The following is an 18,546-nucleotide window of genomic DNA, read 5'->3' on the forward strand; positions in this document are numbered from 1 at the left end:
TGATCAACCAAATTTCTCGATATCGGTCGCTTGTTTGGGCTACCTTCTCATCCAATTCGGCGAAATCTGTAGTTTGTCTGATATTTCAAATGATTTATGTTGAGCGTGTGTACATAGCCTTACAACGATTATCTACCGATCGGTCGTTGCTCATTTCAAAAGACTTTTATCCTACGTGTGCTTTACACGTTGTCGCTTGCACTTGCCTTCAGGTGAGGCTAGTTTCGAGAGTAGCCTTTGCTCCCAATCTCATATTTCTCTTACGCTATTAGCTGCTGTGCCTGACGACTCTTTCGAGGCATTCTGCTTAGCAAGGAAGGTTCATTCATTGCTAGTGACGGCTGCAGCTCTGCCCATCCTAAAACTAATTCCAGTCACCCTTTTCCATGTCAGCTTAGCATGAGTAGCTCTGACTTCTTCCCATCAGTCCCCATGTGAGGATGACAAGAAGCTCAACAAACAGAATTATAAACAAGAAGACAATGGAAATGCTGCATCTTCTGTTTTTCCCCCCCCTCTCTCTTTCTTTTCCCTTTCTCTTTCTCAGCCTCTCTGCTTTGCTGGAACTGTTCCCTGTTCAGGAGGGAGGGAAGGAGGGGACAGCAGGCTATGCATGCAGCCAGTGGGAGGACAGCAGAGGGGATGGTTCTCTTTAAGCAGAAGGGGATGGCTTGACAGGGCTTTAGGGGCAGGTGTAGCTGAATCTTGGAGCTGCATTCTGTATCTGCTTGTCACTACTATACACACTCATCCCCACCATCGAGCTCTGTAGGACCAGGAGGAATGGAGACAGCACTGCTAGTCCTTCTATGCAGCACAGTAAGTGCATCACTGCCATCTAACCTCTATCTATGCTCCTTATGGTTATTATTGATGATGACTTTTTGTATGTACTGTTTATTGTGTTTTGGACTCTGATGATCATTGCTTCATGGTCCAGCCATCATGATCACTGCATAATGTAGCCAGTGCTAGTAGGGTTGCTTTGATTGTTAGATACATTTGACAGTTGAGTGTCTGGCATGTCCCATGGGCTGTTCAGAACTCTCATCCCCCTCAACAGAGATTGCTGCTACCCTAGAGATGATGGTGTCAGAACATGCAGTTATTGTAGCAAGGACGGTGTCCTGTATCCATCCAGCTCTGCAGTCTATAAGGGTTTGGCTTATGGATAATGCAGCAGTGAGTGATAATTACCTTTCTGTTACTGAGCACACTAAGCTGAACATACTCAGATTTCAGCTGCACAATGCATGCCCTTCAGTGCGGAGACCAGTCCTAAACCCTCCCCGTGTAAAAATCCATTAATGGAATAGATCAATTGGTTAGTTGGTGTATGGAATCTGTCATTCCCTCCTGCTGCTGCTGCTGCTGCTCTCTCCGCCTGTCTTTGGCTTCTAGAGTTACTTCCATATTTGCATGGGCTGTATTATAACAACATGACATTTTACGACTTACAAAATAGTTGAAGTCGTGACCCCTATTCTGTGCGAAAAGTTCCCCGACTGATAATCATCAGATACCCCAAGTATATCGTCTGGTGACCTGATGTTGACCTGAGCACCTTGAGGAACATCCCACCAGAACTGATTTGCTTAGTTCTGAGATGAAGCGGGCAAGTTGACCCATGTGCCATCTAAACTAAAAGACCTCAGCATGTGAGTTCCCAGATCCACCCACACGCCAAACACGTTACCCAGCGGCGTAACAAAGGTGCTTGGGGCACCAGTGCAAGTTTTACATGGAGCTCGAACCACTGTATTGATATGGACCCCCAAAACCTACCAAGGACAGCTGCAGTGTCCTAGAGGTGTAATCAGAATGGGAAACAGTTTGTTATAGATTACTACTATTCATTGCACATATAGAGGTGTTTATTACCAGCATAGTTCCAATGAAAATCTAATAAGATGGATAAAGGAGGGCCCCTAGTCCAGGGGCCACAATCTCTGCATCCCCTTTTGTACTGACATTACCAGAAGGAGTCTTACCTGATTTACTTTTTAGTTTATGGAAAATCTTGCCGCTGGTCTGTTAGAGTATTGTTAGAGACCGGTGGATGATTCAGCTCATAACTATTTACATATTTCTAAAATACCATTTCTGATAGGACGGAACTAGTGAGGTTGGTTCACCAAAACCAGATGGTGAATACTGGAGCAAAGTGGAGCAGTAGTCCACAGATATTGATCAAAAAATGTGTTTTATTTCAAAGCTAAAACTGGGTTGTCCTCAGCAACAGTTCTCCAGTTTTAATTTGCCCCATTGTGTCATTTAACAGCTGTAACCTGATTGGTTGCTCATAGCTGTTCTTTTGCTCCAGTTTTGGCAGTTTTGGATGCACCCATCTTAAAGGGAAGGTCCAAGCAAAAAAAAAAATGAGTTTCACTTACCTGGGGCTTCTACCAGCCCCATGCAGCCATCCTGTGCCCTCGTAGTCACTCACTGCTGCTCCAGTCCCCCGCTGGGAGCTTTCTGACCTCGGAGGTCAGCGCCGAATTGCGTACATTTTTACACATTCCCGCTAGTGCAGGAACATTAACGCATACATTTTTACGCGTTAGTGGTGCAACGCGTAAATATTTGTTCCTGCACTAGCTGGAATGCGTAAAAATGTATGCAATGTGGCCCTGACCTCCGAGGTCAGAAAACTGCTAGCGGGGGACTGGAGCAGCAGTGAGTGACTACAAGGGCACAGGATGGCTACATGGGGCTGGTAGAAGCCCCAGGTAAGTAAAACTCATTTTTTTTTTTTGCTTGAACCTTCCCTTTAACGCAACACCCAGATGTTTCTCAACTCTGGTCCTGAAGTAGTACCAGATCATGTTTTGAGAAGGTCCATTAGCTAAAACAGCTCTAACCACCAGTCCTTTTTGAATAGCCCGGGTGAGTTGAAGGAAATCCTAAAAACAGGACCTTTTTTGAAAGCACATGTTACAGTCTAGCTGTAATGCATCTGTCATTTTGGCCATGATGGAAGCAAGTTGTAGAGAGCCTGAGGTGTTACACGCGACAGTATCACTGAAAAGTTTCCACCCTGCAGGAACGTTGGCCTCAAAGATTTCAGATTGATCTTGTGTTAGTTATCAAATACGATAACACCTTAATAAAATGTAGTGGGACTATGCGTGGCTTCCTTAATAATCATTTGTATAGTACCAATCAGTAAAACTGTTCATTTAGGGGAACATTTCACTATGTATACACACAGTGGCATAGCAAAGGAGCTATGGGCCCCGTTGCAAGTTTTACATGGGGCCCCCCAAGCACTTTATATAAAACAATTGATACCGCGCACTAAAACCTACCAAGGATTTCCACAGTGTCGGAGGTGCAAATAGGTGATTGTAAAGTAATGATTAATACTGTTTAAAGCATCTATAGAAGTGATTATTACCAACACAGGGCCAATAGAGAGCTAATATTTTGCTCGAGGGATAGGCCCCTCTGACCCAAGGGCACCGATGCGGTCGCTACCCCTGCAACCCCGATTGCTACGCCACTGTACACACACGCACCAAAGCCTGGTACACAATCTGTTCATAGTATTCAAAATCGGTTGGCCCTCACACAACATGGAGGTGCTAAAGTTGTCTGTTCATTGGCCATTTAAAATTGGATGTGTGTACCAGACTCTATATATATTAGCTTCTTAAGATGTGAGATGGAATGCTGTTTGCTTGTATTCAGCTATTTAAGCCTGCAAAAGACTCCCAACAAACTTCTTTTCTGCTTAGTGTTTTATTTATGGTGGAGGGGGGTTGACCGAGAAGGAAGTCAGCTATTTGTGGAGTATTTACCGTAAATCAACAACTATGCTATTTCAGTTATTTTTGCTTCTGATAAAGTCCCATTCATGCAAATGTTATTGACAGTGTTGCATTGTGCGAATAAAGCTGTGTCAGGCCTTAAAGAGACACTGAAGCGAAAAAAAATATATGATATAATGAATTGGTTGTGTACTATGAATCATTACTAGAAGATTAGCAGCAAAGAAAATATTCTCATACTTTTATTTTCAGGTATATAGTGTTTTTTTCTAACATTGCATCATTCTATAATATGTGCAGATTACACAACACTCAGCATTCAAAATGAGTCTTTCAGAGCAGTCTGTGAAGTAATGACCTCTCCTCTAGCAGAGAAAAAGTAAATAGTCCAGGAACAGTTGAGATAATAAAAGTCAGATAACAGCCCTCTCCACGACTAAAGGTAGCCATACACTGGTCGATTTGCCATCAGATTCGACCAACTGACAGATCCTGTCTGATCGAATCTGATCAGAGAGGGATCGTATGGCTACCTTTACTGCAAACAGATTGTGAACCGATTTCAGCCTGAAACCGTTCACAATCTGTTGTGGTGGTGGTGGTGCCGCCGCTCCCCCCGCCCGCATACATTACCTGCTCCGCTTGCACGAGTCCTCCCGGTCACCGCTGCTCCGTCTCCGCTCTGGTCTCCGGCCCCGGCATGCTTTACTTCTTCCTACCCGGCAGGAAGTTTAAACAGTAGAGCGCCCTCTACTGTTTAAACTTCCTGCCGGGCCGGAGGAACTGAAGCATGCCGGAGACCAGCGCGGACACGGAGAAGCGGTGACCGGGCGTAGACGTGCCGGCGGAGCAGGTAATGTATGCGGCTCTATTGCGTCGGTCGTCGGGCACTCGAACGCCGCTAGCGACGCGGTCCCTACCCGCGGGCGATCGACGCTAATTTTCCGCAGTGATCGACGGGATCGGACGAAAAGGATCGAAATTCGGCGTGTAGCGCGAACGAATGGCAGCAGATTCGATCCCAGTGATCGAATCTGCTGTCGAAACGGCGGCGAATCGGGCCAGTGTATGGCCACCTTTACTTAGTTGGAGAGCTTAATGGCTTGTTTGCATAGAGATAACAACTGGAGTTTCTCAACTCTTCCTGTACTGGAAACAATTAGACTGATGTATCTGATCTTAATGTTTTATTTCTTAGCTGTGCTACACATACAAATCATAATATCATCATTTTTTTTTTCGCTTCAGTGTCTCTTTAAGCACTGTATGCCAAAAAAACGATGCGTTTTAACTGATCAGTTGCTCCATAGCAGTGCATTGCGAAAAACCTTCAGTGTTTCAGTGTACAGTGTGAAAGAGGCCATTGGGAAACATGGACATAACCTTCACCTTGGTTGCCCATCAGTCACTTCCTTATATAGGTTCCTCAGGGTGAATGAAAATCCGTACCTACGACACGATTTTTGCGGTGACTTTTTTGTGACAGATGACTTTTTTTGCTATGAACGATGTTTTTTTTTTATATATCGTGTAACATCCTTTAAAGTTAGTTAAATGATGTTTAGCGACGTGCGGACGACGATTGTTCAGATCCCCATCGATCACCGCGGACATTGTAACATGACCGTTTAAACTATCGCTTGTTAAGATGAATCGGGGAACGATGGTTGGTCACCTGTGATCTCACGTGGGTACTGAGCTTTGCTGTATGTCCTTGCGTACGCCTGCAGTTTTTCCACCACTGTGTCCATTTTTGTTTGTGTTTTGAAATAGCGTTCTATCTTTGTTTGCTTTTATTGATGTGTTATTGGCTTGCTGTGTACTTCTGTTTTTCTTGTCCTCTGTGATGTCGTGCTGCAGGCTGCGAGCAATCGCTGTGTAACTCTTTGTACTTCTGAACCTTTCGGCGTGGATTCAGCGAGGGTGCCTTTGGTGCGGCGCAGAGATTTGACAGGGGAACTCATGAATGAACACGATTTGGGAGGGGATTTTTGGAAAGCCTGGTTACAGGGATCTGATTTAGCTGAGCTGTAGCAGATGAAAGGGGACTGGCGTGTGTTTATGAATTGGAAAGGAGTGCTGTGAATGGAGCAGCTATGTGAGTGGGTGGAAGTGGGAGGATAGCTAGGTGGGCTTCTCTGTGTTTGGCAGCTGTTCTATGAGGTTGGGGATTTTTTTCCTGCTCTGCTTTTCTGTGGTAATTGGACAGCGTTTGGAGCCTGATCTGTGGAGCTATGTCGATTTGCGCTGCATGTGATGTTTTTTGATTTGCACTTTCAATAATTGCCATAGTATTCAGTTCTGCAAGGTGCGATCCCTTCATCAGATCAAATGGGAATCTGGAAGAGAATGAGCACTAAAATATAAGGATGCAACTGTAATAAATACGCTTTTGCTGTAAAATTGGCAACTGTCATAAATATTTGGTGCTGCCAAAGTCTTTTTGTAATCCAAGCCGCCCCCCCCCCCCCCCTCCCATTTACCCTGTTTGCCCCCACTAGACTATCAAAAAGGAAAACTGAAGTGAGAGGTACATGGAGACTGCCATATTTATTTACTTTTAAACAATACAAGTTGCCTGGCAGCCCTGCTGATCTATTTTGATGCAGTAGTGGCTGAATAACACCAGAAACAAGCATGCAGATAATCTTGTCAGATCTGACAATGTCAGAAACACCTGATCTGCTGCATGCTTGTTCAGGGTCTGTGGCTAAAAGTATTAGAGGCAGAGGATCAGCAGGACTGCCAGGCAACTGGTATTGCTTAGAAGGAATTAAATATGGCAGCCTTCATTTCCCTCTCGCTTCAGTTGTCTTTTAATTTTGATTGGAGCCATCACTGCTCCTTATTGCTCCTAAATGAAGGGGTAGTTCTGCCTAAAGGATACCCGAAGTGACGTGTGACAAGATGAGATAGGCACTGTACATACACATGTCTATCACACAAATAACTAGGATGTGTTCCGTTTTTTCTTTCTCTGCCTGAAAGAGTTAAATATCAGGTATGTAAGTGGCTGACTCAGTCCTGACTCAGACAGGAAGTGACTACAGTGTGACCCTGGCTGATAAGAAATTCCCCTTTTTATCTCTTTCTTGCTCTCAGAAGCCATTTTTTGCTAGGAAAGTGTTTTGCAGTTGGAATTTCTTTATTGCAGCATCTATGGACACACAGCAAACCGCTCACGCATATCGGAACAAGCACTGGATTGGATTAGCTGCATGCTTGTTTCAGGTGTGTGATCCAGATACTACTGCAGTTAAAGGGAACCTTAACTGCCGTGGAAAAATAAATTCACTTACCTGGGGGCTTTCCCAAGCCTCCTGCAGCCATCCTGTGCCCGCGCCGGTCCTTCGGTGCCCTCCGGTCTCCCTCCGCCGCTAAGTTTCGTTTTCGGACGACTGCCAGTCGTCCTCGGGCCTCTTCCGCATTCCTCGTCGTAAACTGCAGTAAAGCGCGTCCGCATGACGCCAAACGAAACGCGTCATGCGGACGCGCTTTACTGCAGTTTACGACGAGGAATGCGGAAGTGGCCCGAGGACGACTGCCAGTTGTCCGAAAACGAAACTTAGCGGCGGAGGGAGACCGGAGGGCACCGAAGGACCGGCGCGGGCACAGGACGGCTGCAGGAGGCTTGGGAAAGCCCCCAGGTAAGTGAATTTATTTTTCCACGGCAGTTAAGGTTCCCTTTAAAGCTCAACAGGACTGTCAGGCAACTGGTATTGTTTAAAAGGAAACAAATCTGGCTGCCCCCATGTCCCTCTCACTTCAGAGGTCCTTTAACAGATATGGAGAGCTTCACTGTCTAAATTCTGCCTCCCCTCTCATTGGCTGAGCCATCCCCCAAGGTAGACCCCTACAGGAGAAAGACTGAGTAGAAGGCCACCCACATCCCTTTCAAGTTTATGAGAACGTTTTAGAAAATATGAAGCATAAAGCCTCATCATGTTAGCCAGGGATACTGCCTGGCCCCTTACCCATCTACATGGTTGAGGACAGCACAGCCGGGGGTACCCATATAATAGACTTTGCTAGCACTATTTGGGAGCCATACTCCACCTTCAGTAGCTGCATGTATTTGGTACTTCAGTGGTCTGTTTATTGGAAGGATCACAGAGAGCACAGCTGTATAGTGTAGCTGGGTCATGTTGTACTCAGCTCCTAATGCTGCTTGTGCTTTTAGCCAGTGGTGTGTTTTAGGCTATATCGACCTCGGGCAACTATTCAGTTATTACATGCCCCCCCCCCTTTCCCAACATATCTACATCATGTGCTTCCTGTTTACCCGGAGTGTATATACGCTTATCAAATAATACTGTGCTGTGTCTTGTTGGTCTAATAACTTCCCCATAACTTTACTTTTTCCCAATAAACTCCCCACTGCTTGCAATCCTGTGTGAAATGGCGGTACTTGAAGAGAAACTTTATCCAAGGATTGAACATCCCAATCAGTAGCTGATACCCCCTTTCCCATGAGAAATCTATTACTTTTCACAAATAGATCACCAGGGACATTTGTATGGCTGATATTGGGGTGAAACCCCCCCAATGTGTGATGTCAGGACCATAGTCCTGACAGTTAAAGCGGACCCAAACCAAACATTTTTTTTAATTCAAAATATGTAGTTGCACCACTCTGACACATACAAAGATAAATAAACACTCCTTCAAGCCTATGAGCATTTCAGCGCATGCTTTTCACCCTTCTATTTTCATAACTAGGGTTATACAGGTGGCAGCCATTACTTCTCAGCTTAGTAGGAGGTTTTAGATCATGGGTGTGTTTGTCATCAGCTACCCTCCCTCACAGGGGCGTCGTCTATGTGAAATCTCACACAAGCTGAGATCACCTCCCCTGTGACATCATCAGTAGCAGCCTGTGTTTTGTTTTTTTATCTCCTCCACCAGTCTGCAGGATTCTGTCCCGGCAATATGAAAGGAAGGGAGGGGTTCCTCCAATAAATGTAAAATATTTTATATTTGTGTCATCATGCAGCTGAAAAAAAGGATGCTAATTATTATTCTAAGTTGGAAAAGAGATTTTATGTCTGAAATCTTGTATTTTTAATTTGGGTCCACTTTAACTGTGTAATCTTGCTGCATTGTGGGAAATAACAACTGTTTACAACTGTCAAAGATTCCATATCTCCCTCTGCGGAATGTTAGTTTACGAAGAGTTCTATGCACAGATATCTTGGCAGGACTAAAGATGTCATCACCAGTGATAAGTTTCAGAATGTAAATCGGGCTGAGATTTTACAACAGGCAAACACTGATTAATGAATTAATAAAAACATTTTGTAAAAAAAAAAAATTGTATTCATTACGTTGTTTTCACTACAGTTCCTCTTCAATACGTCTAACATATCTGTGATCTGCAAGTCAGGTCTGGTTACCGCAAGCTCTGTCTACTCTGTCCAATCAGACCTGATGTGCATATAACCGATCACAAATGTCTAGCAATGCTTTTCCACCTAACATCGTGATGGATGGAATTTGCAGAGATCAGGAAGAAATATTATTAATATTGATTTATAAATCACCAGCATATTCCATGGTGCTGTACAAAGTCATGTTGGTACCTTGCATAATTAATTATACCTTAAAGGGACACGTAAGTCAAACAAAAAAAATGAGTTTTACTCACCTAGGGCTTCCAATAGCCCCCTGCAGCTGTCCGGTGCCCTCGCTGTCTCCCTCCGATCCTCCTGGCCCCACCAGCAGCCACTTCCTGTTTCGGTGACAGGAGCTGACAGGCTGGGGACGCGAGTGATTCTTCGCGTTCCTGGCCACAATAGCGTAATCTATGCTGCTATAGCATATATCATATACCATATAGCAGCATAGAGGGTGCTAATGTGTCTGGGAACGCAAAGAATCACTCGCGTCCCCAGCCTGTCAGCTCCTGTCACCGAAACAGGAAGTGGCTGCCGGCGGGGCCAGGAGGATCGGAGGGAGACGGCGAGGGCACCGGACAGCTGCAGGGGGCTATTGGAAGCCCTAGGTGAGTAAAACTCATTTTTTTTTGTTTGACTTAAGTGTCCCTTTAAAGGAACCCTGAGGATTTCTCAGGCCCTGCTGGGCCGATTTGCATAATTTATTTTTTTGGTACACGCAGCTAGCCCTTTTCTAGCTGGGTGTACTGCCCGATCGCCGCCGCTCCGCGCCGCTACCCGCCACGCTGCGCCCCCCCAGACCCCATGCGCTGGCTGGCCAATCAGTGCCAGGCAGCGCTGAGGGGTGGATCGGGACTCCCTTTGACGTCACGACATCGATGACGTCAACCCGCCCGTCGCCATGGCGACGGGGGAAGCCCTAATGGAAATCCCGTTCAGAACGGGATTTACGGACAGGCTTCATCGCCAGAGGCGATCAGAGGGGGTGGGGGGATGCCATCATGTAGCTAGCGCTGGGCTAGCTACATGATTTAAAAAGAAAATGATGCGCTTCCCCCCTTGCGGTTTTAATTGACCGCCAGGGAGGTTAAAGGACAACCGAAGAGACATGTGACATGATGAGATAGACATGGGTCCCTTTAAGCCTCGCACACATGTATGAAGCAAGTCGCCTGGCATGGAGCGGAACTCGATTGCCTGGACGGGACTTGATCGCCCAGGCGACCATGCAGGGCCCATGCCATACAGATTTGTTACTAGCCCCTAGGTTATGGGACACATTCTACTATTATGCAGATGGAGCAGGGGTGACAGAGTGGCATGCAAGCAGAGTCACAGGGTGCAGCCAAATCCAGCAGGCAGGTCATTTGTTGACACGTCAAGGGGCATCTGGGGCTGCTGTACACACACTAGATCCTTGGCAGAAGCATAACTATTTACCCCTTTAATAGCAGATGATTTGTTCATAATTCAAAGAAAACTGCCCGGGCATTTTTCCCCTGATACTGTGCAAAGCATGATGGGATTTCTGATGTTGTTGTTCTCTTGCCTAGCAACTGGGAGGGGTGACCAGGATACAGGACAGTTGGAACTGTGTCTCATGCTCCTTGTCACCTCCTTTCAACCAAAAAGATGGCTGCCCCCATGAAATCACAAACATTTGCCTGTTCTTTTAAAATAGGGTGGGTAAGAGAATATATTACCTATCTATTTTAATTAACAAAACTAATGTAACTTAATGACAGAATGTTTGTTTAAGCTTAAATTCCTCTTTAAAAGACATTTTACTTACAGTTTTAAAACGTTGACTTATAATTGTCTAGCGAAATGTAATTTTAGTGTTTTTGCTTCTTCTATGCAGTTATCTTTCTTACTATGCACCTGTTGTAGATCGTTAGCTGTTGTCTAGCAGGTTACGGTACTGCTAAATGAACTGACAGATGCAGTATTTATCCTAGGTCTGTGGGTAGCTTAGTTGGCTGAGTAGCTATGCAGTGTTTGGATAGTGGAATACCGGCGTGTGGGCATTCCATGGCACTCTAATGATCTTAAGTAAGTCATAAACTTTACATGTGAGTTGCATTATACATGTAGGGCTGGTAATAACATCCACAAATCTATGTATTAGGTTACATGGAGGGTATGGTAACTAAATATATTAAGATAAAGCTTTGATCACAGGGATGCCATATGTACGACAGACTTCCTGTCAGTAACTTTAGGCAAGCAGAGGGGAGAGATGGAGATCATCTGCTCCTCCAGGGGATGATAGATGTATCTATTACGGCAATAACTGCACCGCCTCCAAGCCTGCTATGACATTTGTCCTCTGTGAAGTTTCTGCATATCAATAAAGATGCAGTAATCAAATTATTTAAAGGACAACTGAAGTGAGAAGTCTATGGAGGCTGCCATATGTATTCCCTTTTAAACAATACCAGTTATCCTACTGATCCTCTGCCTCTGATACTTTTAGCCATAGAACCTGAACAAGCTTGCAGCAGATCAGATGTTTCTGACTAGTGTCTGACCAGAGTAGTGCTATGCTTGTGTGTGATTCAGACACTACTGCAGCCAAATAGATCACCAGGATGTTAGGCAACTGGTATCGCAAATATGGGAGCCTCCATATACCTGTCACTTCAGTTGACGTTTAAGGTAGACCTCTACCAACCAAGCACACTCCTAGAGGGTATGGTCCAAGGAGAGAGGTAGACCAAGACTGGAGTAGGGTGAAATGATGAAAGTTTGACTTCACAAAACGAAAGCTGCCCATGGGGATGCAGGTGAACAGTTTGATCAGATGATAAATCTGTAAGCCCCTGATTTGCTATGATCATTTTGCATCATTGAAACATGAGTAGCTCTATCAGTGAGTGATAAGGAGCTACCTTCTTCTTACTACTTTCATGAGATTTTTTCACATTCAGCCATAACCAAGAAGGAGAGGGCATACTAGTAAATAAAAACAAATAAATACTGATTAATTAGTTGGCACCTATACAACTATAAACGGATGTCCCCATTTTTACCTGAGAAAACAGGAAAAATTGACGACTTCACCATAAACTAAAGGGACCTTTATCATGCTCCATTTATGGTTCTATACCCATTAGGGTCCCCACTTTAGAGTGCTGTTGATCTTGTGATGCCACAATTATTGTGGCTTGTTGTAGTTTTCCACCATTGGTGTTGGTACCCTCAGCACTGTGTCTCCCACCACTGGCTTGTGCCCTCTTCACTGGTGTCAACTCCGCTTACCCCGACTTCCCGTCACTCATCGTCGTTCCCTCTCCATTGCCACTTGACTCCCACCATTGGGCTTGGTGCCCATTCCACTGGCCCTGGTCTTCCACCACTGCTCTTGGTGTCTACTCCTTTGGCCTTGGTCTTCCAACCCTTTCTTCTGGTCATGGTCTCCCACCACTGCTCTCGGTGCCCACTCCAGTCCTTGGTCTCCCACCACTACTTTTAGGGCCCATTCCACTGTCCCTGGTGTCCCACCTCTGCTCTTGCTACCCATCCCACTGGGTCTCCTGGTCTTCAACCTCTAATCCAGGTGCCCTCTCCCCTGGTCCTGGTCACCCACCACTGCTCTTGGCTTCCACTTCACTGGCCCTAAACAGTGGTAGATAAAATGAGGCCCAAGACAAAAGGTAACTTGCCCCCCCCCCCCCCCCCGACACCCCCATATAGCAGCATTAGGTAACAACTGTTTCCTCCCATCACCCCCTGATTGTATCCTTAGGTGGCCTTTGTCCCCTTTCTTCCAGATATCAGCATTAGGTGGCCTTTGCCCCCCCCCCCCCCCACCTGGATAGCGGCACAAGCTGGACAAGTGAGATTATGCTCCGCTGCTTTGGACTCTGCAACCGATCAGGGAGTCAGCTCTATCTTGCGCCAACCCATGTTGACTTCTCACATGTCAGACTTGGGAGCCCATACTGCTGATATGATTCATCTAATCTTAGGGATTTGCATCTCCTGGCAGGCCTGTAAACAGGAGTCTTCAGCCTGACTATGCACTTCTGTTCCTGCTATGGAAAATGGACAAACTGCACAAATGTCATCTAGGTACTTTGCTATACCTCCCATATACCTTGGGAAGATAGTGTTTTGTTTGAAGAACTAAGTGCAGGCTTAACATGTCAGTTACTATGAGCATTATGATTTTGACACAAGGACCATGTTCTGGATGAGAAGGTTATTTTTTAATCTTCTCAGGTATGTCAGAAATGTGCTAGAGAAAGGACTTGCTTGGCTGGTGGTATGTTCAGATTATTTAAGGCACGTAACGCAATCATTTTATTTATGAGTCGTTGAGCTTTAATAGTCTCTGTTATTGGTGAAAACAGAGGCTTATTTGGCGAATCACTTTGAAGAAAGAGAGTAGTGCCAGAGTATAAAGGACAACAAGAACGTTACCTGGTTGTTGGCCGTGCCGAGGATGATCTGACAACCATCACACCAGACACACATATTCTTAGCTTAACCATCCTGGCCAGCGAAGGCCTAATGTCTGGTACACACCATGCAATTTCCCATCAGATAGATGGGTCGATAATTTCAGATTTTTCTGATCACTTCTATGCAAATCGATCAGAAAACATTCGGAAATCAAATTGGCTCCATCGGAAATTATCTATTTGACCCACCTAACTGACAGGAAATTGCATGGTGTGTACCAGGCTTAAAGTGAACCAGAGAGGAAGCACCCCACATGTATTTCACCATATATATCAGTGGGAACATTAGAGAAAACACCTACCCTGCTCTCTGTTTCATCCTTCACTGCTCAGCCTGCTTGTTATCAGCCCTGATAAAATCCCCCACTGAGCATTCAGTCTGGCTTTGCTCAGGAATAATTATAGCTGAGCCTATCTTCTCTGATGTCTTTTCAAGCCCAAGCCTGCCCCCTTGGGGCTCTGCTATAATGACTCAGCTATAATGATTCCTGAGCAAAGCCAGACTGAATGCTCAGTCGGGGATTTTATCAGAGCTGATAACAAGCAGGCTGAGCAGTGAAGGATGAAACAGAGAGCAGGATAGGTGTTTTCTCTAATGTTCCCACTGATATATATGGTAAAATACATGAGGGTGCTTCGTCTCTGGTTCACTTTAAGGAAACAGAAAACCTCCCACTGAGGGGTGGAGAGGGGTGTGATTGCAAACCAGCCAAGAAAATCCAATTTAATAGATTGCTAGTCCCCTGAGCATCTTTAGTCCCAGTGGATGACAGGTTGGATTGACGGATTGTGATCATTCAGCAAACAGCTGGATTGGCCAACAATCATTTTGTCAGTGTACAGCAGAAGCCTCATATACCGGTACTCTTAGTAAACTCTGATGACTTATTAAAGAAGATCCATAATGGCATATAGTAGAATATAGTAAATTATTCAGGACACCCACTTTTACGTTAAATATTTTGGTTTCAGCATCATAAACACTTCCTATATTGTTGTATTTTGGTATTTAGCACCGCCTTCCCACTGCAGCTTAGCCTAGGCTGTTTGTTATGCGCACTGTCTCTCCAAATGTAAATGTGCCCCCCCCCCGCATTGTAAACCTAATGCCCTACAGCTGCCATGGTCTTCTCCACTGCTTCCCCGAGCGCCACTAGACGTGTGTGTGACATCAGACGCGCCACATACTATACGAGCTTCTGTGTGGTGCCTGTATGTTATGGCGGCGCTCAGGGGAAGCAGTGGATGAGATTGTGCCCATCAGGCTGAGGCGAGAGAGGCTCCAGCCTCAGGACCCAGTGTAGGAGGGGGTGCAGGGTGGGGCAGAGGCAGAAGCGAGAGAGGCTCCAGCCTCAGGGTGCAGTGTAGGAGGGGGTGCAGGGTGGGGCAGAGGCGAGAGAGGCTCCAGCCTCAGGGCGCAGTGTAGGAGGAGTGCAGGGCGGGGCCGAGGCAGAGAGGCTCCAGCCTCAGGGCGCAGTGTAGGAGGGGGTGCAGGGCCGGGGTGAGGTAGAGGCGAGAGAGGCTCCAGCCTCAGGGCGCAGTGTAGGAGGGGACGCACAACTCAGCTATCATCCCCCCTATTGTGTTTGAAGCAGAGAAATAAGAAAAGGGGATACATGGCAGTGACTGCAAGCCAAATAACTAGAGATTAAGGGGTTGGGGGCCCTGGGGAGCCTCTTAGTGTAATAGCAATCAGTGTGTGACGGCTGGGGTGGGAGGGATGGAGGAGGGGCCTCTTAGTGCAATAGCAATCAGTGTGTGATGGCTGGGGAGGGAGGGATGAGGGAGGGGCCTCTTAGTGTAATAGCAATCAGTGTGTGACGGCTGGGGTGGGAGGGATGGAGGAGGGGCCTCTTAGTGTGTGATGGCTGGGGTAATCAGTGTGTGACGGCTGGGGTGGGAGGGATGGAGGAGGGGCCTCTTAGTCTAATAGCAATCAGTGTGTGATGGCTAGGTGGGAGGGATGGAGGGGCGCACTTTGGTGTCTTAGCCTTGGGAGCTGGAGGACCTTGTCCCGGCTCTGGTCCCTGTAGCTGGAGCAGGTGAGATTACAATGCACAGGCCCTCCCGGAGGCACCGCTGAAATGCGGTTTATGGGCAGCGACCAGACCTCTCTCCGATCAGATACAATCAGAGAGAGATCTGTCTGTAAGTCGATCTGCCCATACATTGCTAGGTATATGGGCACCTTTGCTCTGAGATATGCTATAAGGTAACACCCAGGTGTAACAGTTGCACAACATGCAGCTGCCCTCCTCCTAACACTCCTATTGTTAATATGCAGCTCTCGTTGGTGACGTGCGACCCTTGTAGCACTTTGCTGAGTGGCACGCTGCCATAACAATAATAAAACTTGTCAATGGGAGTGCTTTCTTTTGATTAGAAGATCAAAAGGTGCTCAAGTTATGTAATCTAACAAAAATATTTTGTGCTGTGAAGGCAAATTAAGGCACCATCCAATTGCCCTCAAGGCACCTGAACTGCAAGTGTCACAATGCTTAGGAATTATTGCTGGCTCTGCCAAATATTCTGATTCATTCTCAGTAGATAAATACAGTGATATGCAGATTTGTACATCACAGGTATAAAAGTAAGATCAAAGTATAAAGGAATATATGGGATAAAGTGGGACAGATGTAGTCAATGTCAGTACTATCAGAACTATCTTTGTAATTAAGAAGAACACAAGATAAAAAGACACATTGTACCTGTTTACTGTGTATCTGTAAAGCTAAATGAAGATGTTACATTGTTGCATGTTTGTTTTCTTTCTTTCTTTTTTTAACATTATTGTATTTGGATGTCAAAGTTACAGACTAATAGCTACAGGGCTGAGTTGGTACAAATATCATCCGACTTCGACTCCTCCCAAGGCCCTGGACTTGGTACAACAATAATCTGACTCCGACTCCTCAGTTTATGAAACCTCCAACTCTAGGTACTCAGAATTGCTCCAACTCTGACTTCTTGCCTCTGATTTCACAGCCCTGATCAGCCATTGGGGGATGGCACTGTCAGCTAGGTATCCGCTGTTAACATTCACTGCAAGGGATCATGGGAGGTGTAGTCCTGGGTCCAGAAATTTGTGCAACAACAATTTCTCTTATAGTGCATTGAAAACGCTTTCAGGACTATATTAAAGGACACCTGAATTGAGAGGTATATGGAGGCTGCCATATTTATTTCCTTTTAAGTAATACCAGTTTCTTGGCGGCCCTAGTTGCCTATTTGGCTGCAGTAGTGTTTGGATCACACCAGAAACAAGCATGCAGCTATACTTGTCAGATCTGACAACAATGTCCTAAACATCTGATCTGCTACATGCTTGTTCAGGGTCTAGGGCTGAAAGTATCAGAGGCAGAGGATTAGCAGGATAGCCAGGCAACTGGTATTATTGAAAATGAAATATACTGTATATGGCAGCCTTCATATACCTCTCACTTCAGCGGTTCTTTTAAGTGGACCTGAACTCTTGCAAAGGACTGAAGAAATAGAAATACATAGAGGAATGCACCCTGAATGTATTTAGAGAGTATAGCCTGTTTAAAGGGACACCGAGCACCTCTCATGGGCATACTTTTAAGACTCCGACCAGTACTGCAAAGTACTTAAAGATGCATACCTTTCTGTAGCTTGTGCTCTCCTCTTTCATTTGATGCCTCAGTTGCCACAAATAGTTTTCATTCGATTTCGATTTAAAAATTGCAGCTGCCATCTTGGCTATGTTATAACTTCCGAGTCACCCCTGTCTTCTCTGTTAGAGAAGTGCATCACTGAATGAAGCAGGAAGAGGAAGTGACACGCATGGCCATTGCAAGAGGCTCCTCCAGAGGGGTCATAGCACGACTTTGTTGGAAGTCGTCTGGCTTAAAGGCATGCCCTTGAGAGGTGCTCGGAGTCCCTTTAATTACCCCTCATTTGTGTCTAATCACAAGTTGTAATCTGATCTCCCCCTGGATCACATGACTGCCATGGCAGAGATGGCAGATAAGGCCATTTGAAAGCACAGGAGGTTGACAACATGTCCGCTTCCATGATTTAAGAAGTAGATACACTGCAGATTTATTTTACGATTTGTATCAGGTGTGACAAAGAAATGATTTTTGTTTAAACTTTATTATGCTGTTGCGTAGCTTTTAGAGCAGAGAGGACGTTCTTAGTTCAGGTCCGCTTTAAATCTCCAAGATTTTTGTTTTAAATGTTTACACAGAGAAGATTCAGCAATATGTATGGAGGGTTTTTAGGGGCACCTGAAGTTCCTCTGTAAGTTTGTTAACTTGCCTGGGCTGTCGTTGCCTTTTTTATGCTGCTGTAATTTCCATATCCTCATTTTTGTGGGGCGCCGTTTACTATATATATATAAAGCATACCCTTATGATTTCTGGGCTTCCCCCGGTGAAAACCAGCTTTCACTTTTCTGGTTCAACATCAAATAAGCCAGAACAGCATTCCTAAAGGCTGTTATTGACTCCACCCTAAACCACACGCAAGCGAAAGACTTGTCAACACTGCGCTCACATTATAGATAGTGCTACTGTAAGGACAGGTACGACAGAAATAACATCGTAACAGGCATTGCATGCATTCTAAAACACATGCCCGGGGCCACAAAACCAGTACTCCAAAAGACAGACACGTAGGAGCGAAGGCTGAACTACATGCGGGTGATTTCTAGCTGTCAGTGACTGTGGAAATCCTGAGATCAGCTGGGAAAAGCTGTTGACCTTGGTGGTGTCATCTTCACTGTAATACGCATTGACATTTAGGTGAATATAGCTGGGGCATGCATGATCATGTGCAAAATAATGAACAGCTTACACACGCTATATGCACAGAACTCAGCTGTTGTGTCTAAGCATTTCTTCAGTAAAGCACCTGCACTGTTAGGCCTCTTACACACCTACCACAACGTCCATC

At 45.5% G+C, this 18,546-nt stretch overlaps 1 protein-coding gene across 1 annotated transcript in view; it reads left to right on the top strand.

Moving 5' to 3' along the window:
* The first annotated feature begins 707 nt into the window (after nucleotides 1-707).
* NGFR (nerve growth factor receptor) overlaps nucleotides 708-18,546 on the top strand; it is a 150,406-nt gene continuing 132,567 nt past the window's right edge. Inside the window, exon 1 of the mRNA XM_068263390.1 lies at nucleotides 708-819. Within this exon, the coding sequence (XP_068119491.1) occupies nucleotides 784-819 (36 nt within the window). The 5' untranslated portion in view covers nucleotides 708-783. The remainder of the gene's footprint in view (nucleotides 820-18,546) is intronic.

This window comes from Hyperolius riggenbachi, chromosome 12, assembly GCF_040937935.1.
Source record: "Hyperolius riggenbachi isolate aHypRig1 chromosome 12, aHypRig1.pri, whole genome shotgun sequence".
NCBI classification, from domain to species: Eukaryota; Metazoa; Chordata; class Amphibia; order Anura; family Hyperoliidae; genus Hyperolius; species Hyperolius riggenbachi.